The following is a 26,048-nucleotide window of genomic DNA, read 5'->3' as shown; positions in this document are numbered from 1 at the left end:
GAGGTGGGGAGCGCTCAGACGCTGGAGGCTTTCAAGAGAAAAAAATTGGGACCACTCTCTGTCAGATCTGCTTTGCTTTGGATTCCTGCCTTGAGAAGGGGGTGGGACTGGATGGCCTTAAGAGGGCCCCTTCCAACTCCATGATTTTACGATTCTTTAAACACTGATTTCGATTTAAATTTAAAAATGTTTTGATTTTAAATTTTAAAAAATTACTTTTTTGACTCATTGTCAAAAATCCATTCCCCCCCCCAAAAAAAATTTAGATTGTGATTTAAATTGCAATTTCGAATCCATTCTGATTTAAATCGATTCTGACACAGAATATCCCCCCCCCGAAACCGGTCCCTTCGCCTTATTAAGAAGAGAGCCCCCCCCCAGGGAGGCTTTGAGCGGACGGCTGGAAATGTGAAAGAAACAGGGCAGACTAACTGGAGAGAAGCCCCTCATAATGAACCCCAGGAAGGAAGAGTCTTTGGTCCGGCTTGCCACCCACAGACAAAGGGACCCCCTTCTCCCGGGGGGGGGCAAGGCTCGGCTTCCCCCCCTGGGCTCACCTGTGGATGGAGCGTTCTGGGGACAGCTCGGCCTCGTAGTAGCCCTCCCTGCAGTCTTTCCCCACGAGGTCGTGGGGGTGCGGCCGGTACGGGGACTCCTTGGTCACCAGCGAGATGCGAACTTTGCCTGGACCCACGTAGTTATGGATCTAGGGGGAGCAAAAGACAGGCGGGGTTTGGTGGCCAGCTTCCCATCTGGCCCGAAATCCAGATGGGGGGGGAATTTTCCCAGCCAGGATCTCGGCACCACCAAGGTCGGCTCAGACACCGCGTGCGCAGACGGAAATGTGAGCCTGACCACGTTCGTAACAATGTTCGGCTCTGATGGAAACTCTGAATCGGAAGGCGGGCAAAGGAACCCCCCCCCCAGAAGGGTACATGGCCCCCCCACTTCCATTTTTTTCCTCCTTTAAACGGAACCCCAGGGCTCTCTAAGAGGCACGGGGGAGATCCCCGAAAGACGTCAGAAGGCGATTTTAAAACCTCGGTCTGAACCCTGACTGACCCTTTAAAGCCAACATTTTTTTCCCCTCTGCTCTCCGATCGCTAGACAAGCATTTGTAGGAACGATACCTGGAAACGGCCCAGCTCTACTGCAGAGGCAACCTTTTAAAACATCCAATTCCTGGGCTGTCCTTTTCTAATTATTATTCTTTTCAAATGAAACACAAGCTAAAGATCTCTTGGCCGTTGTAGGTTTTTCAGGCTGTAATTCTGGAGGGTTTTTTTTTCCCTCCCTAACGTTTTGCCGGTCTCTGTGGCCGGCCTCAAGAAGACATTCAAATCCCCGTTTCATTCCCTGGTGTCTTCATAAGACACCCTCTTCTCAAGCAAATGGATTTCGTGGCGTGCCCTTTCACTGGCCACCCGGAGACTAACTTTCCTGCCCCTTTTATCTGGTTCCCGGGCCATCGGAGGGCTACAGAACTGCAGTTCTTCCCAAGGACTCTCATCAAAGTGGCCAAATATCGGCCAAACCATCGACTTCGCCCATCCTTCCCAAGAGGGGGACCGCAGGCCTATTGCGTTCCTAGAAACGGGGGAGTGTTTGTGAACATTCCGTGGCATCCAAGCCGTTGTCCTTCCACTTCTGCCGTCCCATCGCGAGGAAAATATTTACCCAGATGCGCCCCATCTTGTGGGCAACAAAGCCCACACTCAGCCCGTTCCGGGGAGCTTCTGTTCCCAAAGAAGCCTCACGCCAGCCCAGGGAGTGTGCCAAGAGGGCAGGCGGGGTGGGGTGGGGGGTCTGACCTTGATGGTGGGGTGGGTCTTGGTGGTATCCGTGCTTCGCTCCCCAGGAATGGAGCCAGCCAAGCGCCCTTCGCACTGGTAGCGGAAACGCATGCCGCGCTGCTTCGGCTGCTCGATGATCTCCGCAAACGGGGTGCTGCTGGGGGCCGGGTCTTTGAGCGAGAGAGTTAAAGAAAGAGGGCGAAGGCTACACGTCAGTATCGGCGAGAGACGGCCCCGTCCTGGGCCGAAAAGGAAGACCTGCGGCCGACACAGGTTTCTAGTCCTCAAGACAGAAGGCTTAAATAACCGAACGCACGCGGGTGGATGAGAGCTCACACCTGCTTCGGAAACGATGGCCTGGAGCAGCGGTTCCCTTTCCCCAACCTTGGGGGCCTCCAGATGTGCTTGGACTTCAACTCCCAGAAATCCTGGCCAGCAGAGGGGGTGGTGATGAAGGCTTCTGGGAGTTGTAGTCCAAGAACATCTGGAGGCCCCAAGGTTCGGGAACCACTGGCCTAAAGAACAAGAAATCTTGGGCCAGCCAAGACCCCCCCAAAAAAATGGTACCCCTATTTTTTTAAAGCAGCCGGGGGAGGCATTCATGTGCAATTTGCCTCCCTCAGATCCTAAGCGCCACCCAAACGCAGACTCTTGGATTCTTTAAAAAAATACAAAAAAAAACCACAAACCCATTCCGTGGGGAGGGGAGTGATTTTGTTCTAGTTCAAAAAATGAAATAGAGGGCAGCAACCCTCCCCCCCAAAAAACAAGAAGTTACGGTTCCCCTCCCGGCCTCTTTTCACCAGGAATGTTGCCAAGCCTGAGGTCCTGAGTTCCGAATCTCCGCAAGTTTTCAGCACCGCGCCAAAAGGCTTGGGACTCGGGATGCGCATGCACAGAGACAAGGGGCCCCTATGGCTGCGTCGGTCTAGCATAAAGGGTCCCTCCTCCACACCTAGAGGCCATCACCCTTCGCCGAGACGAGCATCGCTAAAAGTGCCTCTGAGAATACACAGATTTCCCCCGTCATCACCTGGCCCGTCCAAACCCAACCTGCCCGTCGCAGCTCCGGGGCTGCCAACCTCTTTCCCCTTCGGCCGAGTAGCCCATATATCCTCCGAGAGTCTTAGCCTCACACATCGGAAGAGGCGGCCCAGAGCAGAAGCCCAGAATCGGTGCTCGGCTCAGAAACCGGGGCATAAAGACGGCGTTCTCTGCAACCGCATGATTTCCAACCCGATCTCGCGAATCCGGATAGAAGGAAAGGAGGCTTCCGGACGGGCAAGGCTGTGCTCCGAGGCCCATTCATTCCCTTCTCGGTGGGGCGGGAGCAGGCGGGAAGTGAACACGCTGGGTACACACTGTACATTCCTAACCGTTGACTATATTTGTTTTCTCCGCATGGCTAGGAACTTTGTGTGTGTGTGTGTGTGTGTGTGTGTGTGTGTGTGTGTGTGTGTGTGTGTGTGTGTGTGTGTGTGTGTGTGTGTGTGTGTGTGTGTGTGTGTGTGTGTGTGTGTTTAAAGCCTCTCCACTTGTTTTTTTTGTCCTTTTCACGCCGCTGAGCTGGAAATTGCTGCCCGCCAAGAGCACCGGTTTCGGACACACCAAACAGCCCTCTGCCAACTTGCGGCTCGAGAGGCGGGAGAGGCGGAAAGAGCGTGCTCGCACTGCGTCCCCCCCCAAAAAAACACACACACACACACACACCTCTTCACGTTCTTGAGAATTGCAACTCGAGAACTGCAGCCCGGGGGATTTCCCCAGCCCCTGCTTTGAAGCAATACGGGAATTTCTTTTCCAAACGAGGCAGGATGAAGTCAGCTCATGGCGGTCACTGTGCCCATTCTGCCAGGACGGCACACACACACACCGGCTCCGGCCTCCCCCCCCCGCTTTGCCCGGCTCGGCTGGGCTAACAAAGCCACGTTGACATCACCTACTGCCAGGGGGGGGGTTCCATCATCCACAGACAGCAGAACAAACCAAAAGCCCTCTACTTTCGGGGGGGGGAATCCCAAGGCAAGGAGCGGATTCCTTCCCACAAAACTCAACGGCTACAATCCTGTTGCTTAGGGAGCCACCCTAGAGCAGAACTCCCAAGCCGACGCCAAAACCACAGCGCGATCCAGAGGAGGTCCGTTCGAATCCCACCAAACGTCTGGACTCCCACCGATTCAAGCATCTTGTAGGGGGGAGTTCCGCCGTTTATAACCAGGTGCCGTGGGAAAGAACAGCTTCCTTTTCTATTCCCACCTGTTAACTTTCCCAAAACTCTTCTGGCTGAACGGCAGTGAATAATACGGGGTTTATGATATTTCATTCCCCAAAGAACTCCAGATTTTCACCTCCCTGGGCAAACCAATATATCGGGCATAGATAAGATCAATGCATCATGCTTTCAAAAGTTCTGTTTTCCTAAATGTAAGAGAAACAAAAACGTGGTATGACATCGCCACCAATTTTGGATGGAGGGAATTCATCACCCGGATGCAACCTTTTTGGGGAAGCTCCAAGCACCCTACTAGCAAGACGGGGCGGGGGGGAGGATGTATTACTTACCCCAGGTTTGTTGAAAGATCAGTGGTAGGAGATCTGAGGAGGGAAAGGAAATTCAGGTTAGCTTTCTTGCAAAGGAAAGCATAAAAATGGCTTTTCCCCGGGTTTCTACCCAGAAGGGCAGTGATTCCCCACTTCCCCCCATCTTTCTCCCCAGCTGGGGCTGGCTGCCTTGTGGGGCTAGACCCCATAGAATCGACATAGCCCCTTTCCCCAAACTAGCCATGCGTACAGGCTACACAACGAGATACAGTGGTGTCCCACATAGCGACGATAATCCGTCCTGAAAAAATCGTTGCTATGTGGATTCGTCGCTATGTGGGGCAAAAAAGCCCATAGGAACGCATTAAAACACGTTTAATGCGTTTCTATGGGCAAAAAACTCACAGTTCTGCGGAAATCCTCCATGAGGCTGCCATTTTTGCTGCCCGGTAAGTGAGGAAAGGGCGCAAAAACAAAGCGGGTGACCATTTTCTTTACCCGGCAGCCATTTTGGAACCGCCAATTGGCTGTTAAAAAAACATCGCTATGCAAAAATTGGTAAGCGAAACGCTTACTGATCATCGAAAGCGTGGTTTTACCATTAGAAACATCGCAATGCGATCGCAAAAAACACATCGCTATGCGGATTCATCGTTAAACGAATTGCTCGTTATGTGGGACACCACTGTAATTAATAGCACGCTAACATTGCCAAAAAAACCCAGAAACCCGAGTCCTGGGGAACCAGAAAAGTGTGGGACAGCTCTTAAAAGGGGGCAGGATGGGTCAATCTAAATAGAAACCCATGTGAGCCATGCAATTTAGTTCGAACCAAACAGCAATCCAAATACAGTGGTGCTTCGCTTTACGATTGCCCCACATTACGACGAATCCACTTCACAACAATGTTTCTGCGATCCCAATTGCGATCGCAAAACGATGGTCTAAATGGGGGAATTTCGCTTTGTGATGATCGGTTCCCTGCTTCGGGAACCGATTCTTCGCAAAACGATGACTTTTAAACAGCTGATCGGCGGTTTCAAAATGGCCACCAAGTAACTAAAATGGCTCCCCGCTGTGTTTAGGGATGGATTCCTCACTATAAAGACAGCGAAAATGGCCGCCGTATGGAGGATCTTCGCTGGACGCTGAGTTTTAAGCCCATTGGAACGCATTGAAAGGTTTTCAATGCGTTTCAATGGGCTTTTTATTTTCGCTTTACGATGTTTTCGCTTAACGGCGATTTTCCTGAAACTGATTGTCGCCGTTAAGCGAGGCACCACTGTACAGCAGCACCTCCAGATCCACAGGGAATCAGTTCAAAGCCTCCCCTCCGTGGATGCTAAAAAAATTTCAGATTAAAGCAAATACTATTTTAATAGCCAATGTTATACATTGCATGATCTCTGGCACCTCTAGTAGCCAGTTCTGGTAATAAGGATATTGTAGAAATATATTTCTCTACTAAACGCAATACATAGCATGGTCTCTTGCTCCCTCTAGTGGCCAGTTCTGATAAATTCATCTTTAGAAATAAATATTTCTAGGATTTAAAAATATATATTTAATACTTTCAGATGCTGGACAAGTGAATCCGGTGGATAAGGGGGTCCTATTGTACTTATTTATTTATTTTATTTACAATATTTTTTAGCCGCACCATTGCCAGTGGCTTCTGATCTATATACCCATCTGGGCAGGCCATTAGTCTCCCAATCAGCATCATCTGCTCAGCTTTCTGTATGCCATGTGGCAGGAACAGCAGAGCCCTAGATTTTGAGATCCTTCCCTAACCTACCTAGAGATGCTAGAGGACTCTGCTTGGGACCTTTGGCATGCGCCACTAAACCTCCCTAATGGTCTCTCCTGTAGAAATAAAGTCTATTTTATGCCAACTATTTCTGCCAAATCTTGCTGTGCAGTAGAACCCTGCTATCCATGGGGAGCGATTCCAAACTTCCCTCGGGCAAATGCTGAAAAATGCAGATTATAGTGAATGCTGTTTTAATAGTGAGCCCTATACATAGCATGGCCTTTGGCTCCCTCTAGTGGCCAGTTCTGGCAATGACATCATAGAAATATATATTTCTAAGGTTTTTAAAATATTTTTAGTATTGAGAGAGAAAGGAGAAAATACAACATCAAACCCACACTTTGCACAGGCTTAAAGTTCACTGCACAAGCAACAACTCTGACATCTTTCAGAGAAGGACCAAAACAGAACAGAGACCATGACTTCAGGCATCACACCAAGCCATGGTTTGTATTAAGCCTAGCCGAGACTCCTAACCACAGTTTACGGCTTCAAAAGGACAAGGTGATCCGAGCTAAGGTATTCTCGAAGGCTTTCATGGCCGCAACCCGAGGGTTGTTGTAGGTTTTTCGGGCTTTGTCTGGGGTACATCGCAACTTTGCTTCCCGGTCACCCAAGAGTGTGAAGTTTGCGGGCTGCAAATATTGTGGTCTTTGCATTGTACAGTTACTGATGAAGGCCTGCTCACCCTTGACAGAGGTTTTGTAGAAAAGCGGGTCCAAGCTGTTCACACCCTATCAGCTTTTGTGGGGTCTAACCCAACAAGGATTGGCAAAATGAGCTTTTTCCTAACCTTATGTATTTTTTGAGCCGAGTCTTGAAAAATCGAGACCTAGTGTTGAACATCAAAAATTTTAAAAAGGGAGAGCAAACACCCCCCCCCCAATGCTGTTAATTTTTGAAATTGAAAAGATTTCACTTCTTGAAGTAGCCTTCTTAATTTATTACTTACTCAATAAACAGCAAGATTCACAAGAGTCTTAAACCGACTTCCTTAATAATAAAACCGTCTTAGAATTGGAAAGGGGCCCTATGAACCATGGAGTCCAATCCTTCTCAAGGAGGCCCAGTGGGGGAATCGAACTCCGAACGTCTGGCTTCGTAAGCCAGATGCCTAAACTACTGAGCCCTCCAGCATCTGCCAGTTCCTTCTTTACGGACTTCCAATGGGGAATGCTTGAATGTAAATGTATGAAAACCGAATTGTGGTTGGTGAGCGCGAACGCACAGAATTATCATCCCTAAAGACAGATCTACAATTTTATTACTTACTGTGTATACTCGAGTATAAGCCTAGTTTTTCAACACAATTTTTTTTTGCTGAAAAAGCAACCCCCTCGGCTTGTACTCAAGTCAGTGTCAAAATTACATGTCTCCCCTGTAGTGTGGGTGTTCTCTGGATCCCCCGCTCATCTAGGGGCGCCTGCAGCCTCTGTGGGTGGTCCGATGACCTGTGTTAAGTACACTGCATTTCCTCTTCCAGGACACTCTCATCCTCCTCCTTCTGCATATTCTATGTACCCACCCTCAGCTTATACTCGAGTCAATAAATTTTCCCAGGTTTTTTTGGTGGTAAAATTGGGTGCCTCGGCTTATATTCGGGTCGGCTTATACTCAAGTATATACTGTATTTTATTTAAAATATCTTTTACCTCACCTTTCTCCTTAAAAAAAAGACCCAAGGAATGCAACTAATTATTTTACCAATTCTTAATACAACTCAGTCACGGTATAGTGACCGAACACTGATAGAAACCTCATCCGCTTGTCCGGAAATGAAAAATTAAGCTGGGATGATTTGCATGGCCCTTTCTCCAGGAAAGCTCCCTTACTATGAGACGATCGGCATGCCCTCTGCAGCCGGGATTCTTTCCCCTATCTATTTAATATGCTGCAAATAAAACATCGTATTTGTCCGTGTATAAGACTATACTTTTGTCTAAAATCTTTAGACGAAAAATTGAGGGTTGTCTTATCTACGGAAGTAAGCTGAGGAGAGAACAAAAACAAGTGGAGGGGAAAGCAGGGATCAAAGCGATCCTGCAGCGCTTTGATCCCTTTCCCCCTACACTTGCTAAGCCCCACTTAGATTTCTTAATTTTGGATTAGAAAAGTCTTATACATGGGCCGTCTTATACATGGAAAAATACAGTAATTTGTCTATTGACTAAAGAGATATTTAAATACAACGAGCAGTCTTCTTTTACTGCTGCAAACGAGAATTTTGGCATGGACAAGACTTACTGGCGTTTCACGGGCACTTGAAGAAGTCTAAAATAAGAGACCAGGTATAGTTAGCTGTCTTGGCACCTGAAGTTATTTCAGTTGTACAAACAGGCTCCTATTGGCACAAAGTTTAAATAACTTAGCCATTAATCTGACCACTCCAAGCAGCAGGGTGCCTAGCAATTAAGCTCAAGTACCACGCTTTTCAACACAGAAACTTCCCCTTATAATTTCTCCTCCTCCTTCACCACTGAGCAAGGGAGTGAAAGGAGGAGGAGAAATTATCCCGTCCCGCAGAATAAAACCAGGATGGAGAAAAATCAATGGATTTTTTTAAAAAGACCTTTATTTAAATCATGATTAAAACAAAAACATTTTGATTTAAATCTATTTATTTAAAAAAAATCTGATTTTCCCCCCAAAAATTTAAACCAAGAGAACCCCCATCCTTCCCCATCCTTCCCGAAACCCCAGCTGAAGTGGCTGCTACACGGAAGAAAGTACACGTCAGAACAAGATTTAATACCCCACACTGCCTGCCTGCCAAAGTGATTAACGCAGCATGTGCCTGTGGAACCTCCTGCCACAGTAAAGTCCTCTACGTATTACTTGTCTGTAATTCCCATCAGTCAATTGTGAGGATGATGGGGACTGTTGTCCAACCAAGGCCGGTGGGACCCACACACCCCACACTGTTGTATACATACATTTGTAGAGAAATTTCATGGTGCTAATATGCTTCTGATGTTCCGGCCTCACTGTTTAATACACACACACCCCACCACGTTTATATATGTATCTGCCCCATCAAAGATAAACCCATTTTATTTAAAGTTGGGTTCCATCTTATTGGTTTTGTTGGGCAGATGGGGTTAGCGTTTATTTTATTTATCTTTGCAAACCGCTTAGAGAAGTGTCTTACAGTAAGTCAGCAGCATATAAATTTATGAAATAAATACCGTATTTTTCCATGTATAAGACTATACTTTTGTCTAAAATCTTTCGACTAAAAATTGAGGGTCGTCTTATACACAGAAGTAAGCTGAGGCGAGAACAAACACAAGTGGGGGGGAAAGCAGGGATCAAAGCGATCCTGCAGCGCTTTGATCCCTTTCCCCCCTACACTTGCTAAGCCCCACTTAGATTTCTTAATTTTGGATTAGAAAAGTGTGTGTGGGGGGTCCTTATACATGGGAGCGTCTTATACATGGAAAAATACGGTAAATAGCCTTTTGCACTGGGGACACAATGCTCATTTACGGCTCAAATACCTTTATGGCTCAAATACATTTAGTCAGAGACCAACAAGGCTACCTCTGGGGGGGGGGGGAGGAAAATGGGAAACGGTGCCAGCCGCGTTCTACGACGCAGAGCCCACCACCCTGCTGAAGAGGAGTTTCAAGAACCAAGAAGCAGGGAGGAAAAATTCACTTTCAACCCTGAAAAGAGGAAGTCCACGAGACACACTTCCAAATACTTCAAGTGCTGACAAAACACAAGAGGGGGAAAATATTTCCCTATTTTTAGACCTTGATCTTGCAAGAGAAAAACGGGATGACAGGGACGTGCCTAAGAAGCAGCAAAACTTTTCTCTTGGATTTTACCCCCCTTCCTCTCCCTAGCCATAAGAGACAAGGAAGAGTTGTATTCTAACACATCGACAGGGAAGGATGTCCTCAATCGTTTTCTTAGGGAAATATGCTGTTGCTGACTTTTGTTGTTGTTGTGTCCAACTCTTCGTGACCCCATGGACCAGAGCACGCCAGGCCCTCCTGTCTTCCACCGCCTCCCGGAGTTGGGTCAGATTCATGTTGGTCACTTCGATGACCCTCTCCAACCATCTCGTCCTCTGTCGTCCCCTTCTCCTCTTGCCTTCACACTTCCTTCACATCAGGGTCTTTTCCAGGGAGTCTTCTCTTCTCATGAGGTGGCCAAAGGATTGGAGCCTCAGCTTCAGGATCTGTCCTTCCAGTGAGCACTCAGGGTTGATTTCCTTCAGAACGGATAGGTTTGTTCTTTTTGCAGTCCAGGGGACTCTCAAGAGTCTCTGTTTCGAAAGCTCAAAAGCCAAGAATAGGGGGGGGGAACCCCTTGGACCCTCCAGATGTTTTAGACTCGAAGTCCTAGAAGACCCAGCTGTGACAAGTTAGGAGACTGTGGGAAGGGGTATTCTAATATACAGTCGTGCCCCACTTAACGATTACCCCGTATAACGATGAATCCATTTCACGATGATGTTTCTGCGATCGCAATTGCGATCACAAAATGATGTTTTAATGGGTTTTTTCGCTTTGCGATGATCGGTTCCCTGCTTCAGGAACTGATTCTTCGCATTACAACGATCAAAACAGCTGATTGTCGGGTTTTCAAAATGGCTGCCGGCTGCTCAAAATGGCTCCCCGCTGTGTTTTTGGACGGATTCCTCGCTATACAGGCACCGAAAATGGCCACCCCTATGGAGTATCTTCGCTGGACGGTGAGTTATTCAGCCCATTGGAACACATTGAACAGTTTTCAATATATTTCAATGGGCTTTTTTATTTCGCTTTACGACATTTTCGCTTTCCAGCTATTTCGCTGGAAAGAATTAACATCGTCAAGCAAGGCACCACTGTATCTCGAAAGCCAAAGCACTGTCTTGGCCCCTACGTGGAGCCCAGAGATAGGCTACAGTTACTTCCTACCTAAAGGTACTCCCGATTTGGCCCAACGGGGCCGTCGGCCACCTCTAGAGCAAGCCCTTTCTAAGACGGCTCATGAACTTCTCTTTTGAATGCCGAGAACAAAGGTGGGGAAGAGGAAGAGTCCCTTTTAAGTTCTGCCCTCCGAGACCTTTTTAAAGGGGAAATATCCCGCCAATAAAATAAGATTGCAGCCTTTGTGGCTGCAAATAGAGAACTGAGTTGATAAGGGATGTAAGAAGCTGCCTTTTCTCCGAGTCATCTTATCACCCACTGACTTGCATTTACTGTCCAAGGTTTGGCATGGCTCTTAATCTCCTGCAGTACCTAGAGAGGCTGAGATTCGAACTCGGGATATTTTGAAGGCAAACGGGAGCTCTGTCTCCAAGCCAGGGAGCCTTCTTAAAAAAACCAAAAACTTCCAGCCTATACTAGGATGGTTCAGTTGTTCTCTGAGCTCCAAAAATCCCAGGAAAGCTACTCTCCCTCTTTAGTGCTGCTCTTTTTAAATTTTAAATCAAAATAACATTTTTTTTTCAAACGATCATAGAATAATTGAGCAGGAAGGGGCCTCTTAAGGCCATCCGGTCCAACCCCTGGCTCAAGGCAAGAATCCAAATCAAAGCAGGACAGAGGGGGGGGGGTTTCAATTTTCTCCCGAAGGTCTCCAGCGTTGGAGAGCTCACCACCTACCAAGGTCACAGGTTCCGTTGTACTGCTCTAACAGTTGAGATGTTTTTCCTGATATTCAGCCTACATCTGGCTTCCTGTCGCCTGAGCCCATTCTGACATGTCCTGCACTCTGGGATGATCGAGAACAAATTTACCGTATAAGACGCCCCCCACTTTTCTAATCCAAAATTAAGAAATCTAAATGGGGCTTAGCAAGTGCAGGGGGAAAGGGATTAAAGTGCTGCAGGATCGCTTTGATCCCTGCTTTCACCTCCACTTGTTTTTGTTCTCTCCTCAGCTTACTTCCGTGTATAAGATGACCCTCAATTTTTCATCTAAAGCAGGGGTGTCCAATCTTTCACCTTCCCTGGGCCGCATTAGAAGATGAATATTTGGTTTGGGCCGCACATACATTTGGTTTGGGCCGCATGGGGGGGGCAGCCCTAGCCATCCTCCGCAGCCCTGCTCCAAGCGCGCTTACTGGCAGCTGCGATCTCAGACAGCAGAGCCTGCCAGCTTCGACTCCAGTGGCTTTATGGGGCTGGGAGGGGGGCTGCTTATTGGCGGGGACAGTGCAATGCAGTCACGCAGTCCCCCTGTCCCCTCCCCTCCCCCTCCTTTCTTCCTTCCCTCTCTCCCCCTCTACTGTTGTGGCATGCCCCGGCCACATTCTGGCCGCAAGTGCCGGCAGTGTAACTTGAAACATTGGAATTTCTTTAAAAATAAAAAATTGCACTGGGCCGCATTACAAGCTTACCTGGGCCGCATGCGGCCCTCGGGCCGCAGGTTGGACAAGCCTGATCTAAAGATTTTAGACAAAAGTATAGTCTTATACACAGAAAAATAAAGTACATAGTGAAAGCAAAACTAATCCAGATTCCGGACTACAACCCTCCAGGAACAAGGATCTCAACTGGCAAGGCATGGGCTTTTTCGAAAGGTAACACAGAGACAGGCAGTGTTGCCTTTTCAGTGTACTGAAAGTATGGTGCCCCTTCTTACTCCTAAAATATTGCTGCCCGAGAGGTTATTTCGGTGAAACGGGAGACAATTTTGTATGTATGTGCACCCCAAAAAGTAAGAAAACAAAGGACTTGAATTTCCACGTTTCTGAAGCAACCTGTGAATTTATTTGCTCATTAAAGAAGAGTACTAAATACAAGAGCGCCTGCTGTCCACCGTGATTGATTTTCCCCTTGATAAACATCCAAAAAACCCCAGAAAGAATTTGAAATAACAATCACTCTCTCCATTCCGAGAGTTTCTGTAGTTCTAGAGTAAGGTAGGAATGTTACACCGATCTGTCATCACTCCCGACAAGGGTTACCATTGTGTTTACTGGCCAGTTGTTTTAAAATTTTCGTTCAAGGGCATACAAGCTAACAGGTCCGGCACACAGCACAGCTTTGCCCCGGCGCCATCAAAATATGAAAAAAAAACAAAACCCAACTCCATTCTATCGTTCCTGAAGTTTCCAAAAACTTTGTGGGTTTTTGGAAACTCTGGGTTTTTTGCTTTTATGATTTTCGTTTCTGGGTGCAACTTTGAGAAATCAGGCGTTCTTGGCTTTAAAACCTCCCTGAGTCACCGGGAAAACTTTATGGCCAAGTAGAAATTGGCACTGTAGCTTCCTCTGGTCTCAAAGCCAACCTCCATTTCCCCCGTCGACGCTCTAGAAAGACTGTCCGTGTCTGACGTGGAAGGAAAAACATCAGCCTTACAGAACCCGGGAGACCTCCACACTTCTCTTCCCTTAAATTACTCCATAAGGCGCTCACACACACGTGCGCGCGCACACACACACACACACAAAAGCAAGGATCTAATAGGGCTTCTGACTTCATGCGAGGCAACCAGACCCGGTACCTGCCAATATCTGATTGCCATTGTACGCAAAGTCAAGTTCCAGGCATGGCTCGAAAAAGCAAGAGTGGAAAACTGTTGGCTTTCCAGATGTGGAAGAATAGCCACTCCCATCAGCACTGGTGCACTGATGGGAACTGCAGTTCGCCATAACATCTGGAAGGCCACACCACCGCCATCTCTTCCATAGAAGAGCACCAGTTTGTTCAAAAGATATGCTTTAAAGGCATCGTTGTTGGGCCTTACTGCTTTGAAAGCATTTTGGTACCTTGGCTCAACCATCTCTGACACCCTCTCTCTGGATGTCGAGCTGGATAAATGCATTGGGAAAGCAGCTACCATGTTCTCTAGACTCACAAAGAGAGTATGGCTCAATAAGAAGCTGACGACACATACCAAGATCCAGGTCTATAGAGCCTGTGTCCTGAGCACACTCCTGTCCTGCAGTGAGTCCTGGACCCTTTGTGCACGGCAGGAGAGGAAGCCGAACACCTTCCATATGCGTTGCCTCCGACGGATTTTTGGTATCACCTGGCAGGACAAAGTTCCAAATAGAATAGTCCTAGAGCGAGCTGGAATTTTTAGCATGTACACATTACTGAAACAGTGCTGTCTACGTTGGCTTGGGCATGTTGTTAGAATGGCTGATGGTTGGATTCCAAAGGATCTCCTATATGGAGAATTAGTGCAGGGAAATCGCCCCAGAGGGAGACCACAGCTGTGATACAAGGATATCTGCAAGTGGGATCTGAAGCCCTTAGGAATAGACCTCAACAGATGGGAAACTCTGACATCTGAGCGTTCAACCTGGAGGCAGGCACTGCATCACGGCCTCTCCCAATTTGAAGAGACCCTTGTCCAGCAGGCCGAGGCAAAGAGGCAAAACCAGCAAAATCAGGGAGCTGGACAGGGGAGAGATTGTATTTGTCTTCAGTGTGGAAGGGATGGCCACTCTCAAATTGGCCTTCTCAGCCACAGTAGACGCTGTTCCAAGTCCTCCATACAGAGCACGATACCATCGTCTCTCGAGACGGAAGGATGATGTTGCTGATACCATCCTTTATTTTAGTACGGTATTTGTTTGATCTTTTTTAGTATTTGTACACTCGCTATTGTTCGCTTTTATATTGGCCTTTGAACGACGTAAGCCACCTCCGGTCCTTTTAAGGAGAAAGGCAGGGTAAAAATATTTCAAATTGATAAATAAAATAAATGACCGGCCCACTGGTTCAGCCTGTGAAAACAATCTGGAACACGTAGGATGAATCCGAGTGACCTCTAAGTAGACAGCAGCCCCATGTTTGATCCCTGGATGCAGGAAACAATCGCCACGAGGATCCAGAGCTCAGAAAAAGCCTCTCTTTATACACTAAAACACAGTAGTCCTTCCAGCGTGGACACTAGAAGCCAACGATCCATAAAGCCGTACTCCCCGAGGAGATATTTAGGCAGTGCCAGATTTAGACTGTTGCACGCAATGGTACTAGTATTTTATCAAAAGGAATTAACAACTCCGTGGGACCTTCATTATTTATAAAACCAGTTTCCTACTCACTGAGCTGGCAAGCAAAGGGACTTGTAACACCCTTCCTCCCCATCCGCAGAAGGTATTTTGACTGCAAGTGTTTCGGGAGGGGGAAAAATAACTTTCTCCTTTTCTCTTTCCCTTTTTTAAGGGGCTGACGCTGTCACGGAGCGCCAGATGCAGCTCTTGACGAACTAGAATACCGCCACCAACCAATGCCTCCCGGATACAAAACCATTTCAACGCACGAGTCAAAAAAAGTCCGAACATACCCTGCAACCAAACCAAAAGGGTTCCGAGAATCGACCGAGATGCTCAGCCGAGCATTCCGAAGAGGGTCTCTCACAAATACCGTGACCCTCCATGCAACGGTATCGCTGCTCGCTGTGCGGAAACGGGACAGTAACGAAAACCGACAGGAAATAATCCGTAAAGACAGGAAATCATCATCTGAAATGCGGTGTCGAAGGAGTACTCAAGCAGGACCGCCAGAAAGCTAAATAAGTGGACGCTAGGTCAAATCAAGCCTGAATTCTCGCTATTTTGGACTTAGCATGAGATGAGATTCACTGGGAAAAACAATTAGCGCTAAGGAAAGCGGGTGGTGGTAGGAAAAGGAGACGACCAATGATGATGGAGGTTTGACTCAATGAAGGGAGCCATGAGGCTGAAAGATTTCTCCAGGGATGTTAACGACAGAACCTTTCAAGGACGATGACCTCAAAAGGCACCTTAACGAGCCATAACCACCAGCAGGTAAACTAAGTCTCCATTTGTAAGTCTGACGGCTCAGGTGTGCAGCCGTGGGAGAATCCCGTAATCTGAATGGAAAACATATTGCCAGCTTCTGAACGCAAAACGAGACTCTTTAGCTTGACTCTTAACTCTTCCCACTCCCCATTCAATGACTGAGGTCAAAGCAGGCAGGCGATCCAGAGGGCTACCCCGCAGAGAAGCATCTTCTCACCCACATCCGAGCAAACCCCCGCCATGTTCTGGAGGAGACGGAGGCAGCCCAGAAAAAGGAATCTCTTCCATTTGCTTGAAAGTACCGTATTTTTCTGTGTATAAGACACCCCCACCACCACTTTTCTAATCCAAAATTAAGAAATCTAAGTGGGGCTTAGCAAGTGTAGGGGGAAAGGGATCAAAGCGCTGCAGGATCGCTTTGATCCCTGCTTTCCCCTCCACTTGTTTTTGTTCTCTCCTCAGCCTACTTCTGCGTATAAGACAACTCTGAATTTTTAGTCTAAAGATTTTAAACAAAAGTATACTCTTATACAGGGACGTGGTGGCACTGCGGGCTAAACAGCAGAAGCCCGTGCTGCAGGGTCAGAAGACCAAGCAGTCGTAAGATCGAATCCATGGGACGGAGTGCCCGTCGCTTGTCCCAGCTCCCGCCAACCTAGCGGTTCGAAAGCATGCAAATGCAAGTAGATAAATAGGGATCACCTCGGTGGGAAGGTAACAGCGTTCCGTGTCTAAGTCGCACTGGCCATGTGACTACGGAAGATTGTCTTCGGACAAAAACGCTGGCTCTACGGCTTGGAAACGGGGATGAGCACCGCCCCCCTAGAGTCGGACACGACTGGACAAAAAATTGTCAAAGGGAACTTCTATCTTTTATAGTCTTATACACTGAAAAATACAGTACTAAGCTTGACATCTTTCCGTGAGCCGCCCCGTCCAGAGGGGCAAAAGCTTGCCCTTCTGTTTTTCATTCCATCGAGGTCTTCACACAACTGAATTTCATGCCGGGGAGGGGGAGAGACCCCATACTAGAGTTGCAGCCAAACTTGGTCAACGGTAGGGCTGGTGGGATTCTGCCAAGGGGCAAAGACTGTGTCTTCAGTAACAAGTCCCGAGTCCCTATTAAAAACAAGCTTTTTCCCCCGGGGGGAGGAAGGAGGGGCTGGTGGGTCCTAAGTCAAGAATCCAAGTCATTGGGGAAAAAAAAAACCCACCTCTGAGTCAAGTCACCCGTGCGACTTCAGTCTGACTTGAGAGCAAGTCTCAAAACTGGAATCTCTGTTCCTGGTCAAAGGAGTCGGGTGGAGTGAGAGCCGTCGCTGGAATCCATCAGCCAGCGTGTCTAGCTGACGGCTGATCATGCACGCCGTACCCACCCACACAACCCCATACCAGCCAAGCATTAACCGTGCCCAGAGACGAGCTGGCAGCTCCTTTGCATTATGCCCGTCTCAAGAGTCGCTCCCCTCTTGGGTCCGAAAGGCAAACAAGGGGACGGATGGCACCCTCGCCACGGGCTGATTGCACCGGAAAGGCTAGCCGGGAGGTGCCAGGGCGGCCCCACCCCACCCCACCCCAAAATGATGTCCCACCTCTGAAATGCATGCACTGTCAAAAAAGAGATTTCCCTTCTGTTTATTCTGGCCATTGAGAAAAGAACGACAAGAAAGGCTGTCATTCGTGACTTTTCCACTCTTTGGCCAAATTCTGGGATGGAATCCCATCAGACCCACTTGAGGCCCCCGGGGGACACAGAATTTATGTCTGATGGGTCACAAGCCAAAGTACTGGTTTTAACCCATAAAGCCCTGAACGGCTGGTGTCCGAGCTATCTAAAAGGCTGCATCTCCCTCTATGAGTCTGCTCAGGAGATTAAGATCCTCGAGGAGGCCTTTCTCTGTCCCACCACCCTTGTAGGTGTTCTTGGTGAGGCCACGGGAGAAGATCACCTCTGTGGCTGCTCCCAGAGACTCTGGAACTCCCTGCCACTGGAGGCCAAGCTGGCAAAGACCATTCTCTTCAGGTAAGTTTTTCCTTCGTAACTGGCAGCCTAAGTGGGGTTTAGCCACCTAGAGTGGTTGCAATGACCAGATAGGCGGGATACACAGTAAATAAACAAACAAACAAACAAACAAACAAACAAATAAATAAATAAATAAATAATTTTTTTAAAATGGAGTGTTGCATTCTGTTGTTTTTAAATGTGTTTTTAGTACTGATTGCTTTGTCCATTTTTAATAAAAAAATACTTGTTTATTCATCTTCTGATATTTGCACATTGACTGTGTTTAGCTTTAAAATATTGTCTTTTTAACTGTTGTAAGCTGCCTCGGGTCCTTTTAAGGAGAAAGGTGGGTTAAAACATTGCAAACCAACCAATTTCCCCCAACTAAGTGCTGAAACAGACTTCAGAAAAGGACGACGCTTCAGGATGCAATGATACAGATTTCTACAAATCAAAACATTGTACGAATATAACCTGCCACAGTTTGCAATGAAAGAGAGCAAAATGCGGCCCAAAATTCATGGTGCCAACCTATGGAAGTAGTCAATATATTTTATTTATTAATTATTCAATTTATACCCCGCCTCTCTAGACAGAGTCTACTCGCAGCCATTGCCATTCACAGGACAGACGGCTGGCACCAGTTTTAGTGAACCTCTTGACAGATTAAGATTCCAATCCTACGCATGCGGATCTGGATTAAATCTCAATGAACACAGTGGGACTTCCTCCTGAGTAAATGCATACAACCCTCGACCTCAACGCCAGGGCAGATAAAAATCAAGTCTTTCTTAATCACGTCGATTTAAATCAAATCAATTGATTTTTTAAACTTTAAATCACACGAAGAATCTGGGCTTTTAAAAGTTTAATTCACGATTTAAATGAAATCTGCCCTATTCAAACCCTATAGCTTTCCTGCTTCTTGGACTACAACTCCCATAATCCCAAGCAAGCCTGCGGAAAGAGGAAGTCGTGCAAAAGGTTGATGGTGGGGCTGACGATCGAGGGCTAGAACTAATCCCCACTTTACATCAACATAACATAGCGAGAAGACTGCTTCATGGGCTAATCTCTCTTCTTGTCTGGTCTACCTCACAGGATCGATGTGAGTAGGTGGGGAATTTGCTACGTCCAGCCCTTTCGAGAACTGGCCAGACATGAATGTAAATCGCACAGAAACGGCATCCCTCATCCCTCTTCTTTCACGCTGTGTCTCTTAAGGCCAGCGGGTCGGCTTTTCTCAATTTTATTGCCATGCAAAACACTCCAAGAGCCTTCAACCTCGACAGCATGGTATAACTTATTTTATTTATTGATTTAGAATATTTTTATCCCACCTTTCTCTTTAAAAGGACCTAAATGCCATAATGTTTCTTCTTGTTGTTGTTGATGTAGCACAAGTGCTCTTTTAAAAGAGTTGCTTTTTTATTTTATTTATTTATTTGTTTGTTTGTTTGTTTATCTGATTTGATTTATATCCCGCCCATCTGGTCTATACGATCACTCTAGGCAACTTCCAACATTTTGTGAGAAGCTTTTAGATCCGGCACACCGCACCGTTCTGTACTCCGGAGAATCAAAATAGGAATGAAACTCTTTCTACGGTTTGTCACGTCTGATTCTTCGCAGGCATTTCATGTTTTTTACATTTGAGGCACACGGGGTGGGAAATAACAACGGTGTTCCTTTCAACGCCACTCACTGTAAAATATGGCAATAATGACTGGTATAAAGGGACAAACCTCGACAGCATCTTAAAAAGCAGAGAAATCACCTTGGCGACAAAAGTCCGCATAGTCAAAGCTACGGTTTTTTCCAGTAGCGATGTATGGAAGCGAGAGCTGGACCATAAAGAAGGCTGACCGCTGAAGAACGGATGCTTTTGAATTGTGGTGCTGGAGGAGACCCTTGAGAGTCCCCTGGACTGCAAGGAGAACAAACTTATCCGTTCTGAAGGAAATCAACCCCGAGTGCTCCCTGGAAGGACAGATCCTGAAGCGGAGGCTCCAATCCTTTGGCCATCTCATGAGAAGAGAAGACTCCCTGGAAAAGACCCTGATGTTGGGAAAGTGTGAAGGCAAGAGGAGAAGGGGATGACAGAGGACGAGATGGCTGGACAGGGTCACTGAAGTGACCAACATGAATTTGACCCAACTCCAGGAGGCTCTGGAAGACAGGAAGGCCTGGTGTGCTCTGGTCCATGGGGTCACGAAGAGTCGGACACGAGTTAATGACCAAACAACAAAAATAAATGGCATTAACAACACAAAGATGACATACAGCCACAAAGGGTCGCTCAACGGCCGTCATCCCATGCTCCCAACGCATAGTCTACTTGCGGATGTATCAAGGTTCCCGCACGACAGACTGTCAACAGCGGATCATCTATAGCTGCCATAAATGGACTTTCGGGGTAACCCATTATAGGGGAGAAACGATCTTCCCACCAACCCGTCTCGCTGCCAGAGAAGCCAGGAGTAGTGTGTACTGTACCAAATCAACTTTTCAGAATTCATCATCTGCTTTACATACTTAAATGAGAGCTCACGTTCCAGATTTTCTCATGAACAGCCGTTTAGAAAACCGACAGCAGTTTACCAAACACGACATGCACACCGATTATAAAATGCACACCGATTATAAAATGCACACCGATTATAAAATGCACACCGATTATAAAACAATGCACACCGATTATAAAATTAGACAGCCAGGTAGCTCATGGGATTTGGAAGGAACAGCCTTAAATAATAAAGTTAAGACCCCCAAAAAAGTAAAAGGTTTCTCAAACTGATTTGATGTCTCAGTGAGTTTTTTTTTTAATTTCATTTTTAAACAGTGGCCAGAAATACAAAGCAAAGCCTGGACCCATGTAAACTAGTGGGACAACATGGTTCCCAAGGTTTGTGATAGGGGGAAAAACCTCTGCACATGCTCTAGGGAATGACTATGATTGAGATCCGAGGCTCAGAACAGGCTGAACTCTTTGTTACTGTCAGGTTATTGATTGCCACCGTTCTTTTCGCCGTATAAGACTCCAAAAAGCAGATTTCCAAGATCCAGCAGAATGAAACATGGGGAAAGCAGACCATCAAAAGAAAATCTGTAAATGTATTAAGTAGAGTCTTATCCTGGATCAACTACAGAGCGGAACCAGACAAGAACCAGCTCCTGAATTTGATAGGAGAGCCAGGCGGGTGTCCTGGATAAAAAGTGACCCAACTAGGACTTAGGAGACCCGGGTTCGAATCCCTCCAACGTGTGTGTGGGGGGGGAATCGCAAAGGAAAGCCCAGATTTTTTTTATCCTCCCCATACAACCCTCTTTGAGGGCTGCCGCCACAAGTCGGAAGCAAACTCGGCGGAACATATCACAACAACGCATCTGGCAAGCACAACGAGCGTGCGGGGCTGGGGATTAGTAGCCCCACTTCTTCCCCCCCCTCCAGATGCCCACACCCGAGTTTCAGCACCGACCTGACCCAGCGCTTGACAACATGACCGTTTCGTACCATGTCCAAAAAACAACAACTCATATTTATATAAATAAAGATCTTTTAAAGATCTCCCTCCCTCCCCGGTAGGAGAGCACCCCCCCCATCCGCCACACCCTAGCCAACTTTTCGAGCCACTCAGGTCGCCCACGGCTCATGGGGTGGCAACACCCCCCCCATCCACCCCCCCTTCTCCCCTTCTCCCCGGGTTGGGATCGTGTGAACGGGCACAGACGCGATCGCTCGCTTCGGGGAAGGGGGGAGATGCCCCAAAGGAGGTGGGGGGGAATAAAGGGGGGGTACTCTTACCGCCCATGGCTGCATTGGAGAATCCGCCCGGAATTTGGGGCAAGGGCTCCCCCATGATGAAGGGAAGGCGATCGGGGGTGGGTGGAGGGGGGGGGGAAAGATCCCAGGCCTCGGGGGGAAAGAGGACGAGGAGGAGCCCCCTTCCAGGGCCCGCGATCCAGCCGGCCCAGCCGCCTCCGGAAGGCCCTCCGCCGGTAAGCAGGAAGGAGCGGAGCCGGGGAAGAAGAAGCGAAGCGAAGCGAAGCGAAGCGCGAAGGGAAAAGGGAGGCGCGCCCAAAGCCGAGCCTGTTTCCCCCGCAATGGAACGTTCGCTACAATGTTGCAGCCCCGAAAAGGAAACACCCCGCCCCCACGTGACCTCCCCAGCAAGCCCCGCCCCTTTATGCAAATAAGACCCGGGAAAAGGGGCGGCGCCAAAGGCTGCAGCAGGGCCGTTTAGGGAGCGGGTGCAAGTTCAAATCCCCGAAGCCGAGCGAAAAAAAAAATGCAAAAATTCTTTGGAGGAAGGGGGTTTTTTGGAGAAGTGGCTAAGTCGGGCCCCCTCATCTTCCCCGAAAGGGTAAGGGCGATTGAGTCACTCCCGAATGGCCCTGATAAGGCGTGGCTCCGGTTTTGGAAGAGAAGGCGGGGAAGCCTTTGGAACGCCAAGAGACATGATTTTGGTTCCGCAACTCCGCCAGTCCCTCGTCTTTTGTGGGGGGGGGGAGTTCCAAGAAAAAACGTCTGCAGAGCCCAGTTTTTTCCCCCTCCCTATGGGGATTCGGATTTGGGGGAATTCAGGCTGTGTATTTATTTGAAATACTGAAATAAAAAGGAGAGAAAAGCAGCTTATATCATTAAAAACACACTTAAAAGCTAAGAAGAGCAAGTAGACAAATATTTTAAAATGAATGAAACAAGTAGTATATTAGAAGCAGCCACTAAAATCTGCATTAAACAAAATTGGGGAGAGATTCTAGCCCCCCCCCCCCCGAGTTAGGCAAAGGCTTTGGACCACTTTGTAGCACCCTAACCAATTTACAAAAATTGTGATGAGGATAAAGGGAAGACAAGCAGACTATCAGTCATTTTACTGGAGTAAATGTAAGCTAAGGAATAGGTGTGTCAAGCAATATCAAAACAAATTTTAAAAAACATGAAGACCACAAACACATTGCAGCCCCTTAAATTGCTATTTTTTAACGTGAGCTTTCGTGGACTGGGGCCACTTCTTCAGACAGAGTGAGATGGCATGGTAAATATTTATACAGATAAGGTAACAATTCTCAAATACTGTAAATCAAAAAAAAAAAATTAATAACAGTGTCAAGATACTATCATCACACATGCACACCCGAGTCAGCATTTATATCTTTCTTGGGCTGCTGCCAGTTTTAATCAGGATTTTACTCAGTCATCATTTTAACGGCCAGTATTACCTGCAGTGTGTAAGTCAGGCTCGGAGGCGTTGGGATCAGAAACAGCAAGGGCATCATCCGTAGCCCCTATGAAGAAGGTGCACATCCACAGCTGGGCGACAGATTGCCAGTATTTGATTTTTAGGGTACTGTACAAAGGAGCAATTTCCTACCCGCAGTTAGTACCAATTGTGTAGGAGACTGAAAAGGAGATACACAGGTAACCTAGTCACACCGAGTAGACATAGTCTAGAGGGGCAGGGTAAAAATCAAATAAGTAAGTAAATAAATAAATCTTCCCTTACCTCTCCATCACAGTAAATACTTCTAAAACTACATCTATGCATTTCTAAAACTACGTCTATGCTGGAAGAAATATCAACAACCTCCGATAGGCAGATGACACCATTCTGATGGCAGAAAGTGAGGAGGAATTAAAGAACCTTGTAATGAGAGTGAAAGAGGAGAGTGCAAAAAACGGTCTGAAACTCAACATCAAAAAAACTAAGATCATGGCCACTGGTCCCATCACCTCCTGGGAAATAGAAGGGGAAGATATGGAGACAGTGACAGATTTTATTTTCCTGGGCTCCATGATCACTGCAGATGGAGACAGCAGCCACGAAATTAAAAGATGCCTGCTTCTTGGGAGGAAAGCGATGACAAATCTTGACAGCATCTTAAAAAGCAGAGACATCACCTTGCCAAGAAAAGTCCGCATAGTCAAAGCTATGGTTTTTCCTGTCGTGATGTATGGAAGTGAGAGCTGGACCATAAAGAAAGCAGACCGCCGAAGAATTGATGCCTTTGAATTGTGGTGCTGGAGGAGACTCTTGAGAATCCCCTGGACTGCAAGGAGAACAAACCTATCAATTCTAAAGGAAATCAACCCTGAGTGCTCAGTGGAAGGACAGATCCTGAAGCTGAGACTCCAGTACTTTGGCCATCTAATGAGAAGAAAAGACTCCCTGGAAAAGACCCTGATGTTGGGAAAGAGTGAAGGCAAGAGGAGAAGGGGACGACCGAGGATGAGATGGCTGGACAGTGTCTGCAAAGCAACCAACATGACTTTGACCCAACTCCGGGAGGCAGTAGAAGATAGGAGGGCCTGGCGTGCTCTGGTCCATGGGGTCACGAAGAGTCGGACATGACTAAACAACGATGCATTTCACTCAGTATATACTAATTTTATGCAAAGCAGTAATCTCTTTTTGATGGAGCATTCCCTCTGCCTGTCGAGCAATCTTACTCACATCTGGATCTAGTCTTACCTTTCCTAAGCAAACACGCTCATTGCTGCTTATCATCATCCTGGCTGCCTCATTCTCTCGCCGTCTTTCTTCGAAGCCATTCTGTACAAAGGAGGAGGCATGGAGCAGGGTTTGGGCAGAGCAGGCATGAGCCGTGAGAGAAGACGGCCTGAAATCATTTTTCTTCAAAGGAGCTCTAAGTGGACCTGTTTGGATTTCCATTTATTTATTTTACCTCCACAACGCCTCGACACCCATCAAGGTTATCACAGCTCAATTTGAGATCTAAACCAAGAACTCCTATAGATTCTAACTAGCACCAGAGAAATACCCCCTTTTTTTTCATTTTTGAGACCTTGGAAGATCTGGTAGGAATCCTGGAGAGAGTGAATTATTCTTACTAGCTGCAACGGTGAAGGGCGCTAGAATTGCAACCCAACAGCTGGGAGGCTGTGCGAGCGCACAGGCCAATTGCGATGCTGGCAGCTGTCCTCACAAATCAGAACTGGATATCCCAGTGGTTTAGGTCTCTCCATGCAGAGTTTGATTCCCCACCGTGTCTCCTTGACAAGGGCTGGACCCGATGATCCACCGGGTCCCTTCTAGCTCTGTGGTTTTAAGATGATTATTGCAATGCTGCGGTAGGTGAAAGTGTACTTATTTTCCAGAAACAAAGGCTCCATTGATTTTCTCACTTATTTTCAGGATTTTGGACGCAACAGTGTTATTGGACAGTGTTTGCGTGTATACACAACTTGTGCAGCCAACACAGCTAGTTGTTTGCAAGTCTGCGTTCGAAGTCCAGCTAGTTTAGGTGTATATACAAGTCATTTCCAATTTGCACACTCCTGGGAGAGCCCTAGAAAAAGGGAATTGAATGGCAAACCCCTTCTAAGCATTCTCCAGCTGGAAAATCCTGGGAAGGGCACCCACAAGTCAGAATCGACTTGATGCCATGCAATGCTTCTTAATTATGAGTTAATAAGGTCCTATTCATAAAAGTCTTTGTAATCTTAAGGCGGTGGCTTCCTTTCTCGAGTCTCTCCTTCACACGTTTGCCTTTTCCCGGCTGCCTCCAAAAAAGTATTGCCTTTTCATGATGTGAACCAAGCAGTAGCAGAAAAAAATAAAATAAAATTCAACCAGAATTAGGAACTGGGGGGGGGGAGGGCTGCTGGAGAGTTTCAGCAATTTGAGTCTCTAGATAAGGGAGCCAGAGGTTGGGAGTTCGATTCCCCTCTGCCTCCTCGACCCTTGATGAGGTCTCTAGTTTCCCTTTTCAGCTCTGCAGTTCCATCATCATCATTGTTGTTGTTACTGTTATTAAGGGGGGGGGGGTTTCATCCACATCCGGGGCTTTTCTACCTATCCGGGGAAACCCACTGCTATCATCCCACAAACAATCAACACATCAGCGCTTCGACGGTGTTCAATCCAAAAAAAGCTTGCTGACAGACTTTATTTTATTGCTATCTCTGAACAGACTGCGGCGTCCCTTCCCCGCCAAAATAATAATAATAATAAAATAATAAAAATAATAAAATAATAAAAATAATAAAAAATAATAATAAAAAATAATAATAATATATAATATATACTGTATTATATAATAATAATATAATAATAATAATAAACGAATTTATTATTATTACTAAATATATATTATATATTATATAATATTATTATATTATAATAATATAATAATAATAATAAACAAAAACCAGGAA

General features: G+C 46.9%; 1 protein-coding gene across 2 annotated transcripts in view; it reads right to left on the bottom strand.

The window, feature by feature from the left end:
* Positions 1 to 21,998, bottom strand: part of RELA (RELA proto-oncogene, NF-kB subunit) — a 36,387-nt gene extending 14,389 nt beyond the window's left edge. Inside the window, exons 1-4 of one of the 2 annotated variants that reach the window (XM_072984325.2) lie at positions 21,675 to 21,998; positions 4,356 to 4,388; positions 1,812 to 1,963; positions 558 to 706 (exon numbers count right to left, since the gene is read on the bottom strand). In XM_072984325.2, the coding sequence (XP_072840426.2) occupies positions 558 to 706; positions 1,812 to 1,963; positions 4,356 to 4,388; positions 21,675 to 21,729 (389 nt within the window). In that variant the 5' untranslated portion in view covers positions 21,730 to 21,998. Of the gene's footprint in view, positions 1 to 557; positions 707 to 1,811; positions 3,251 to 4,355; positions 4,389 to 21,674 lie in introns of those variants that run through there. The other variant, XM_078382082.1, reaches the window with a different exon arrangement.
* Between the last annotated feature and the right edge of the window lie 4,050 nt (positions 21,999 to 26,048).

Source organism: Pogona vitticeps, chromosome 15, assembly GCF_051106095.1.
Source record: "Pogona vitticeps strain Pit_001003342236 chromosome 15, PviZW2.1, whole genome shotgun sequence".
Classification (NCBI taxonomy): Eukaryota; Metazoa; Chordata; class Lepidosauria; order Squamata; family Agamidae; genus Pogona; species Pogona vitticeps.
Note: the sequence above shows the minus strand (reverse complement) of the source record. Positions and strands in the feature narration are given on the sequence as shown.